The 11,479-nt window shown below is 40.8% G+C and overlaps 1 protein-coding gene across 4 annotated transcripts in view; it reads right to left on the bottom strand.

Moving 5' to 3' along the window:
* Positions 1-11,479, bottom strand: part of Zranb3 (zinc finger RANBP2-type containing 3) — a 245,878-nt gene that overhangs the window by 116,552 nt on the left and 117,847 nt on the right. For all 4 annotated transcript variants that reach the window (XM_029563233.1, XM_029563231.1, XM_029563232.1 and 1 more), the window contains one exon: positions 10,263-10,494. In XM_029563233.1, the coding sequence (XP_029419093.1) occupies positions 10,263-10,494 (232 nt within the window). The remainder of the gene's footprint in view (positions 1-10,262; positions 10,495-11,479) is intronic.

Genomic DNA, 11,479 nt, shown 5'->3' with positions numbered 1-11,479 from the left:
AATTTATTTTTACTCTTAAGGTCGTTTGAGGATCTGTTCCTCAGGGGTCACATGGGCTTCGGAGGAGCCCCTGGCTCCTTTCTTTTACCAGTTCTGCCTATGTGAAGATAAGTCAAAGGTCCTGCTCGACCATGGCTGGCTTCGCTTGGAAGCATGGAGGAAATGATTCCTCTGTGTTGACCCTCCTCTTTGTAGACTGTACACTGGTTCAAGTCCATCTCGTGGTATCTCCTCAGCCTCCTGGATCAAGAGGACAGGGGACCCACCACAATTACAGGATATTTTGAGAGATGCTCATAGTCCCCTGGAACTAGTCGACCTAGGAGTATAGGAGCAAAAACTGACCTTTATGTCCCTCTGATCAAATTAGTATAGGCCTCAAAGTATGTCTGTTAAACATCCAAGAAGGTTAGTTCCACCAGTCTGGTACTTTTAATTACTGTGTACCATGTAAATAAATCTTGGGCAAAGTCTAATTGTTCTCAGATAAACCTTGCCTAGACATATATTTCTTGATCTGGTATGTATAATTTGTTAGTAGGTAGGTTGTTGGACTAATATGGCTCCCTCTGGTTTTTAAAACTATCTAGACATTATTTATCTCACATTATCTAACCCCTCCATCATTATTTTATTTTATGTGTATCATTTTTATTTTATGTGTTTGTGTGTATTACCTACATGTAGGTAAATGCACCATGTCATATGATGCCCGCTGAGAACAGAAGAGGCTGTCAGATCCCCTGGAGCTGGAGTTATGGAACAACTGTTAGCTGCCATGTGGGTGCTGGGATTTGAACCCAGGTCTTCTGCAAGAACAGTCAGTGTTCTTAACAGCTAAGCCATTTCTCCAGCCCCGGGGGAGGGGGGAGAAAATTTTAACTGAGTACATTGTAAGAGGGTGAGCAGCAGACTGAGCTATCACAGGCAATTTTAAAGTCTTTATATTTCATTTTGTTTTTAAATTATATAAACAATGTACTATAAATAAAGCATTATTAAAGGCTGAATAGCCACCTACTATATATGTGTATATATGTGTGTGTATGGTAAAATAATTATGTAGACTCTTGATACTGAATACATAGGTCGCTTCTATCTTTTATGCCATTATAAAAATTAAGGCCTTCATACAATTCTATTTGTATTTATATACTACATATTTGAAAATATTAACATCTATAGCAAATGTTTATCCATCTATTGAGACATCCATATTTTTTAAAGTTTAAAAAAATTATTTGTAGGCCGGGCATGGTGGCACACATCTTTAATCCTAGCACTCGGGAGGCAGAGGCAGGCGGATCTCTGTGAGTTCAAGGCTAGCCTGCTACATAGTGAGTTCCAGGATAGCTGGGGCTACAGGGAGACCCTGTCTCAAAAAGACCAAAAAAAAAAAAATTGTGTGTGTGTGAATGCTGCATGCTTGAGGGTACCTATGGGGGAAAAGAAGGGATTGGGATCTCTTGGAGCTGGAGTTACAGTCCATGTAAGCCACCTGACATGGGTACTGGGCACTGAACTGGGGTCTTCTGGAAAAACAGCAAGCACTCTTAAGTGTTGAGCCATCTCTCCAGCCCCACCATCTATATTTTTTTGTTTGTTGAGATGGGGTATCATTATGCAGCCAGGCTGGCATCTAACTTCAATCTTCCTGTTTTCCTAGATGCTGGGATTACAGTCATGTACCACCATGTATTCTACCTGTATTTTTACTGTATGGAGTATATATGATAAAATTTTAGAGATGGAACAGTTGGTAGGAGTCAAACCCAAGAACTCAGACATGGCAGGCAAATGCTGTACCACTGAATTAAATCTCTGGCCCAAAGGTATACATTTTTTTTCTTTTTCTTTTTATATATGTGTGTGTGTGTGTGTGTGTGTGTGTGTGTGCGCGCGCATGTTGTAATGTATGTATGCATGTTTACATGTGTGTGGGCACACGTGTGTGGGTATACGTGTGCACATGCACGTGTGTGTATGTATAAGATTCGAGATTAAATCTGAGGGTTTTCCTCGATTATTCTTCACCTTATATATATATATACTGATTCCAGAGCTTGTCCTTTTTGGTTAGTCTAGTTAGTAAGATTGCTCCAAGGATTTCCTGTTTCTCCCTCTGCACTGAGATTACAGGTAAGCCTCCTTGCCCACCTGGCATTTACACAGGATTTGTGGGTCTGAACTCCGGTCCTCATGCTTGTGTGGCAAACGGTTTACCTGCTGAGCCATCTTTAAAGATTCATTAAAGTTTTACCATTTGATGAAACAGAATCATGTTTTTTTTCATTTTTATAATTTGACTTTTATCATGTTTCAATTTGATAACCTGCACAAGTAATATTTTACTTTTATTTAATAGACTCTTTAGAAGTAATAACCTTATAGGATTTAATTCATATACCATAAAGTTTATACTCTTATAGTATGTAATTCAGTGGCTTTTAGCTTATTCACATAGTTTTACATCAATCACTACACCTAGCTTTAGAATATTTTGATCATCCTAAAAACAAATCCCACCTCCATTAGTAGTCAAAGTCCATTTCCCCACCTATCCGCTCTTGACAACCAATAAGTTATTTTCTGTTTTCATGAATTCTTTGATTGCTGGTATTTCATGTAAGCAGTCATTTAGTGTCCAGTTTTTGTCTGGCTTCTTTCACTCTGCATAGTGTTTTCAAGGTTACCCATCTTGTAGCATCTTTACCATGGCCCAGTAATCTGCCACTGTATAGATCCAAAACACTGTTTATCTATCAAGTGATGGCACTGATTTGTTTGTGCCTCATGGATAGCATGAATAATGCTAGTATACATTTGTTTGTAAACTTTTGTGAACACATACCTTCAATTTTCTTGGATATGGAATTCTTGGATCATATAGAAACTGTATATTTTACTTTTTAAGGAACTGCCTGATTGTTCTCCAAAGCAACTTTGGTGGTTCACCTAATTTTTACATGACACTGTATGCCCAAATGACCAATAGGACAAAGAATTAGGGACTGGGGGAAAACTCACAGCTGAATGTGCCTGTGTTAAGAGAGAACAAAGATCTCCAATCAACAACCTAGCTTCCCACCTAGAAAGGGAAGAACAAGTTAAATGAAAAGAAAATAATTGAAGGAAACTAGTATAAGCATTGAAATTAAAATAAATAGAAAAGCAATAAAGAAAAAAAATTAAAAACACCAACAGTGGGTACTTGGAGCAATCAACAGCACTGATCAAACTCTGCCTAGGCTGGCCAAGGAAACAATACAAGACTCAAACATGCACTTAAGAAATGAGAAAAAATTACCACAAATTTTATAGAAATTCAAAGAATTATAGAATGAGATCACGAACAACCATTTGCCAATGAATTGGATTTCTTAGATGAAATGGTCAGAAAGAAGTAAAATTGAAGAAAAAAAAAGACATTTTGAATAGATGTATGTTTAGTGGCAACACTGAACCAGGATCCAGAAGCCACCAACAGAGTCTATGATGCTTCATCACTGAACTATAGGAAACAGTATGGGAAAAAAGGCAACCTGCTTCAGAAGCAGTCCCAAATGGAAGACAGACTACTTCCCAAGCCACTCCATGTGGATGGTACTGCATACAAAGCCACATAATACATTACACCAAAACAAAACTGCAGCCTCCAATCTCTAATGAATTTAAATCCACAATAATCATCAACATAGTATTAGCAAAAAAAACCATACCAACATACCAAAAAAGAAAAATTATATACCATCATCAAATAAGATTAGTCCCCGGAATGCAAGGCTGGTTGTTTTAACATCCAAAAACAAACCCATCAAATAGACCATATTAATAGAATAAAGGACAAAAACACGTGATAATTTCAGTAGGTACAGAACATGCACCTAAGAAAACTCAACATCTCTTCATAATTTAAACACTCAATAAACAGGAAATGGAGAACTTCCTCATCCTGGTTTTTGTTTTTGTTTTTTGATCTTTTTGAGAAAGGGTCTCCCTGTAGCCCCAGCTGTCCTGGAATTCACTATGTAGACCAGGCTGGCCTTGAACTCACAGAAATCCGCCTGCCTCTGCCTCCTGAGTGCTGGGAAGGCATGTACCACCACAGCCGGCTTCATCCTGGTTTTTAAAAATCTAGGAAAATTCCACCAGAAGTATTAAAAGTGAAAGGCTGAACACTTTTCTACTGAAATCAGGACCTCAAAAAAAGATATGAACTCTAGCCACTTCCATTAACAGGTTACTAGAACTTCTACCCATTGCAATTAGGTAGGAAATCAAATAAAATCATAGAAATTAAAAAGGAAAGATAAAACTATCTACAGGTGATAGGACCTTATATAAAGGTCCTAAGGCATTCACTAAAATAGTATTAAACCAATAAATGAGTCCAGTAAGTTTGTAAAATATGGGCTAAATACACAAAAATCAACTACATGTCAATATATAGCAATGAACCATTGACATAAATAGCATTAATGATAAATAAAACATTGAGGAATAAATTACAAAGAAAAACTGTAATATATAACATGAAAACTACAAAGTGATGTTGGAAAAAGAATTAAAGACCTAAAAATGAATAGAAAACATAATGGGTTTGAAAACTATTATTAAGATGGCAATATTCTTCAGAGCAATCAAGACAATACTGGTAAGTCCAACACACAAAAAAAAATAAACTTTAAAAATGTTTAAAGGAAATTAGATGGCCCTCATCATTTTGGACAGCTGCTGGAAAGTTGATCCATGCCGGGATGGGGGGGGTGGGGAACCACCTACACTCTTAGCACCATCTCTGTGCCAGATGACTTGGATGAACAAGTGTGTTAACACAAAAAAATAAACTTTAAAAATGTTAAAAGGAAATTAGATGGCCCTCATCATTTTGGACAGCTGCTGGAAAGTTGATCCATGCCGGGATGGGGGGGTGGGGAACCACCTACACTCTTAGCACCATCTCTGTGCCAGATGACTTGGATGAACAAGTGTGTTAACCATGAAGCCTGGGAAAGGAAGCAGTGTATGAAAGGCACAGTGACTGAATGATCAACGGTGTGAAGGCAGGGTTGATGGTCACAAGACTGGGGACTACCACAGCTCTACTCTGGTCCACAGCGGCAGGAGGAGAGTGTCAGCAGATAAGCCTGTAATAATGGGCCGGGAACAGATAGCAAAAAAACTTGGACCAAGTTTTCAAAGAGACAACAAATGGGAGTAGTCATTTCAAGTGTGTGAGAGAAGGAAGGACAGCACAGGCAGAAGACGGCTCTGAGTGAACTCTAAGTAGGGGGAGGCACATACGGACACTCTGACGACCCCCCTCCAGATGACACTGTACAAATCTTGTTTTGCTTTGCTCTCCATTCCTCTAAGTTTTTATCATAGTCTTTCCTTCTTTTATGCCTCTGGCCTACTGAGGTGACCAAGGGGCTTGCTTTTAGGATATCTTCAACTTGTTTTCTCCTCCCTAAGACAGTTTACAACATACCCAAGGAGATCACGTGTGTAAAACAAGGTAACATTTTTGTTCATCAAATAGTTGGGAAAACAGGATATTCACAAATGAAGAAGGAGGAGGAGGAGGGGGAGGGAGGGAGGAAAAAGAGGAGAAGGAGGAGGAAGAGGAAAAGGAGGAGCAACAACCAGACAAGAACAAGAACAATAAGCAGCAGTAGTTGGTCCTCATTTTATACGATAGATGAGAACTAACTCAAAATGGACTACAGACCTAACCCTAAGTGCTAATATCATGGAACTATTAGAAAAGAGCAGCATAAAAGCACCATGACACTGGATTTGACAAGAATTTTTTGGAAAAATTATTGCTCCCAAAGGCATAGGTAACAAAAGTAAAATGAATAAACTGAAGTACATTAAAATCAAGAATTTTGGGGTTGGAGAGGTGGCTCAGCAGTTAAGACTGTGAGCTGCTCTTGCAGAGGATCCAGGTTCAGTTCCCAGCACCTACATGGTAGCTAACAATCGTCCATAACTCCAGTTCTAGGAGAATTTGATGCCCTCTTCAGACCTCCACAGGCAGTGCACGACATGGGTGCACTTACAGGCAATATACTCATACACATAAAATAAATAAATAAAATAAAAATCAAAAACTTTAAGCCAGCAAGATGGTTCAGAGGGTAAGGGTACTTGCTGAACCTGATGACCTGAGTTTGAACTCTGGAACCCACACAGTGAAAGAAGTGATACATGAAAGTTGTCTTCTGATTGCCACACATGTGCCACAGTATGTGCATGCCTTACTTCCCTCAAAAAACAAAATAAAGCAAATTCAAAGAATGGGAGAAAACATTTGAAAATTAGAAATCTGGCAAGCGGTTATTAACTAGAATATATAAAGAGCTAAAATTCAATAACAAACTTCTGACAAAACAATATTGAGCTGAAATCTCTTCAAAACGGACACACAAAACAGCCAACAGGCACAGGAAAAGCTACTAGACTCACTAGTTATTGCAGAAATGCAAATCAGAGCCACAAGATGCCACCTTACACCTGTTACATAGCTACTATTAAAACAGGGCTAAGGGTGTAGCTCAATTGGTAGAATGCTTGTCTAGCATGCATGAGGCCCTGGTTTCCATTCCCAATGCTGCAGGAAATGGGGCATGGGGCACATACTTAAAACCCCAGCATGGGGCTTGGTGGCACACACTTGTAACACTAGCACTTTCAGAAGAAGAAGGAAGATCAGGATTTCAAAGTCATCCTCAGCTACAAAATGAGTCCAAGACCAGCCTGGGCTACAAGAGACCCTATCTCAAAAAAACTCCGGACCAAAACAAAACAACAACACAATCCCTTATACTTCTTGGTATAGACCTAAAAGAACTGAAGGCAGGGACTTGAATAGATATTCACGCACTGGCAGTAATCACCATAGCCAAAAAGTAGAATGTATTCAAGGGTCCACTGGTGGATGAATGGAACTCAGTATAAGCCCCTGGAGAGAGGCCTGCAGGTCATGCAGGTCCAGGGAAGCAGAGCTGTATACTTTCTTTCTTAAATGACACATTTTTTGATGTTTTTAAAGGCAGTCTATACACACAGTGGAATATTACTCAGTCTTCAAAAGCAAGGGAATTCTGATATACTACTCTACAATGTGGATGAACCTTCAGGGAATTATATTAGACAAAAAGACAAATACTGCACAATTTCACTTATGTAAGGTACTTAAAGTAGTTAAATTCATAGAGATAAAACAGTGTTCTCAACCAGTTTGGGGTGGGTGAGGAGGAATGAAGGAAGAGGTAGTGTTACTGTCTAATAGGTACACAGTTTCCTTTTGGGAAAACAAACAGTTTTGGGCATGGATAGTGGTAAATGTACAACAATGTGAATGTAGTTAATGGCATGGAACTGTACAACTAAAAATGGTTAAGATGGTTAAAAAAAAAGAAAAATAAAAGAAAAAGAAATTATACATAAATTCAAATAACCCAGAATTTTAAAAGGAAACCAAAGCTGGAGGTTTCATATTTTTCATTTTCAAAAACTGAGAGCTGAGGCTTTATCATTTTAAATATTAGCTCTTAAAGAATTCCACAGACAAACTGCAGATTCATCTGGCCTGATGAAGCTAGAACTTATGCTCTCCTGGACAGGAGATACCTGGGTGAGGGATGAAAATAAGAAGAACATGTGGTCACAGCAGACAGGAGGTCTCTGTTCTGCTTCTCATATAAGAAGCAGGCAGATGATTAAGCACCTTACTACTTCATGAAACAGAGAGTTCTTTTGTATACTGTCTTTCTTTCTTTTTCTAATCATTATTTTTTTTAATTTTTAATGACTACATGATCAGAAGAAGCATTTCATTACAGCATTAACATATTCAGTAACACACTCCAGAGCAAGAGTCCATCTCTTTCACAAGTGGCTGTAAGTTTCTAGGTTCACAGTTGAATTAATAGTTATACAATATTGAACTCAGTATAAGCCCCTGGAGAGAGGCCTGCGGGTCATGCAGGTCCAGGGAAGCAGAGCTGTATACTGTCTTTCTTAAATGACACATTTTGTGATGTTTTTAAAGGCATAATGATCCCTATTATTCAATGATATACTTTTAGAAAATAAGTAAATTACTTGTGGCCCATTCTCCTACTGCCAGTGGGTTTCCGAAAGCAAACAGTATAAAAGACAAAAAAGGCATTTCACCATCACTATCTATTTACTGTTTTAGATAAACGTCTGATGCTTTCTAGGCAAAGAATTTAAAAGTAGAGCCTAGGCAATACTAGTAAAGGTACACTACTAATAGCTGTCATCCAAGTTTGGCTTAATAATAATGGTTGCACTATGTAGAGTGTATATTAGTTACTATGTACTAGGACACAGAGTTAGACACTTGCAATACAAGACAAGAAGCCCATGTTTTTCCTGTCATTCAGCATATTAGTTGATAGGGCTTCCTCAAGGAATGCTGATTCTTATAGACTATCATAAGGTTCACCCACCATTTCTACATCTAACATTGTAATTTCATACCCCATGCACCTGAGTAGCAAAAGCTAAATGAGGTATCAAATAATTTCTTCCATTCTAAATAGATACCTTACCTAGCCTATACTACGTTCTTGTCTGTCTCTACTTTCCAAAGTCAGGATACTGAAGTGAAAAAGAAGTAGACAAATTCTGTAATGCAGCGTAAATGGATCTCTGGAGCTCACTGGCTAACCAGCCCGGAAAAATTAGTGAGTTCCAGGCTCTCTAAGAGACTCTATCTCAAAAACTAAGGCAGATAGCAAGTGAAGAAGGAAAGACACCGTATATCACCTCTGGCATTCACAAATGCATGCACACTTATACCCACACGAATGCACACATACATACATATAAACAGGTAAACAAGTACACACACACACACACACACAGAGGCACACATACAAGCACACAGACACAAGAAGATTCAGTTTCAAACCTAAGGTGCTTATTATATAAACTAGATAAGGTTAAAATTCATAGGTTTTAGTGGGGCATGGTGACACAAGCCTTTAATCCCAACACTCCGGAGGCAGAGTCAGAACTCTGTGAGTTCAAAGTCAGTCTGGTCTACATAGTGAGTCCCAGGCCAACTGGGGCTACAGGGAGACCCTGTCTCAAAAAAAAAAAAATCTTTGGGGCTGGAGAGATGGCTCAGTGGTTAAGAGTAATGGCTGCTCTTGCAGAGGATGAGTTTGATTCCCAGTACCCACATGGCAGCTAACAACTGTCTGTAACTCCAGTTCCAAGGGAATCCAACATCTTCTTCTGACCTCTGTGGGCACTGTACAACACAGGTGCACTTACACACATGCAGTTGACACACTCACACACATAAAATAAAAATGATATATAAAATATATATTTAAAAAGTCAGTTTTTGCCAACTTGACATAAACCTGGATATGCCTGGGAACAAGGAATCTGGGTTGAGGGACTGCCTCCGTCAAACTGGCTTGTGGAGCATTTTCTAAATTGGTTGATGTAGGAGGGCCCAGCCCATGGTGGGCAATACCATCCCTGGACAGGTGGCCTGGGCTATAGAAGAAAGCTAGCTTAACAAGCCAGGTGAAGCAAGCCAGTAAGCAGTGTTCCCCTATGGTCTCCTGCTTCAGTTTCTGTTCCAGGTTCCTGCCTTAGCTTCCCTCAGTGATGGACTGTAAGCTGTAAGATGAAGTAAACCCTCTCCTCCACAAGTTGATTTATTTATTTATAAAATTTATTTGTATTTTATGTGAAAGAGTGTTATGTCTGCATGTATATAAGTGCACCACATGTGTGCAATGCCTGCAGAGGCCAGAAGAGGGTGTAAGATCCCCTGGAACTTGAGTTATGGTTAGCCACCATGTGGATGCAGGGAACCAAACCCTGGACCTCTGCAAGGGAAGCCAGTGCTCTTAACCTCTGAGCTCTCTCTCCAGTCCAACACAAGTTATTTTTGGCCAGAGTGGTTTAGCACAGCAATAGAAAGCTAACTAGGACAGTAAGTGACGGGAGAACCTCAGAAACAGATGTGAAGAGCATGAATTTGTACTAAATAAACTTATAATAAAGATAAAATGTATCTTATGGACACTTATAAGCATGCTAAAGGTTACAAATAAATACATTTTTTAAAAAAAGAGTCAAAATAAAATAGTACTTCTAATGTACTCTTATGGCATTTGAGGCATCTGATTCAAAACTAAAATTTGTCAAGCAAATGATTAATTCAGTTTTCCTTTTGAAGCCCAAAGCATAGCCAACTATAGTACCTCCTCAGGCCTTCCCAGAGCTGGGGTGCCTGTAAGAAGAATTGCTCTCCTGGCTTTCTGTACCATGGGCAGGAGAATATTGCTGCGGGCTGCAGTCCTGGACTTCATGTAGTGCGATTCGTCCACAATCACCACTCTAAAGTTCTGGCGGTTCAGTGCATCTATCAAAGTCTCTGCATCTGTGGTTAAGAGACCATATCCCAGAATTGTCACTTTGCTGGTCGATATTCTCCTAGAAAAGAAAATCCATGTGATTAAAAAATGTCTCAGTAGCAGGCCTCTTGGGGTAAGTATATAGCGCAGCTCTCCGCACCGGGACTCCCTAAGCCTCATTCACCCTTCCATCCCCCCCTCGCCGTTCTATACTCCTAGTTTGGGCCCTGCGCCATTCCTAGTCTCGGGGCCCCAGACACCTGGGGAACCAATACTGCTTCCTGACCCTTCTCACCCAGAGCAACTCAGTCCCTTTCTTGGGCTCCAGGAGCACCGCTTCTGGTCCTGGCCCTGCCCTCACCTCTCTCTGCTTCCCTCGACCTGCACCACCGGCTAACTCTCCTAGCCTGCACTATTATCCTCAGGCCTCTTGGGGTAAGTCTATAGCGCAGCTTTCCGCGCCGGACCTCCCTAAGCCTCATTCACCCTTCCATCCCCCCGCCCGCCGTTCTATACTCCTAGTTTGGACCCTGCGCCATTCCTAGTCTTGGGGCCCCAGACACCTGGGGAACCAATACTGCTTCCTGACCCTTCTCACCCAGAGCAACTCAGTCCCTTTCTTGGGCTCCAGGAGCACCGCTTCTGGTCCTGGCCCCGCCCTCACCTCTCTCTGCTTCCCTCGACCTGCACCACCAGCTAACTCTCCTAGCCTGCACTACTATCCTCAGGCCTCTTGGGGTAAGTCTATAGCGCAGCTCTCTGCACCGGGACTCCCTAAGCGACATTCACCCTTCCATCCCCCGCCTCGCCGTTCTATACTCCTAGTTTGGGCCCTGCGCCATTCCTAGTCTTGGGGCCCCAGACACCTGGGGAACCAATACTGCTTCCTGACCCTTCCCACCCAGAGAAACTCAGTCCCTTTCTTGGGCTCCAGGAGCACCACTTCTGGTCCTGGCCCCGCCCTCACCTCTCTCTGCTTCCCTGGGCCTACACCACCGGCTAACTCTCCCAGCCTGCACTACTATCCTCAGGCCTCTTGGGGTAAGTATATAGCGCAGCTCTCC

The sequence above is a fragment of the Nannospalax galili genome, unplaced genomic scaffold, assembly GCF_000622305.1.
Source record: "Nannospalax galili isolate Female #2095 unplaced genomic scaffold, S.galili_v1.0 scaffold995, whole genome shotgun sequence".
In the NCBI taxonomy this organism is placed as follows: domain Eukaryota; kingdom Metazoa; phylum Chordata; class Mammalia; order Rodentia; family Spalacidae; genus Nannospalax; species Nannospalax galili.
This window is presented reverse-complemented; position numbering and strand designations above follow the sequence as displayed.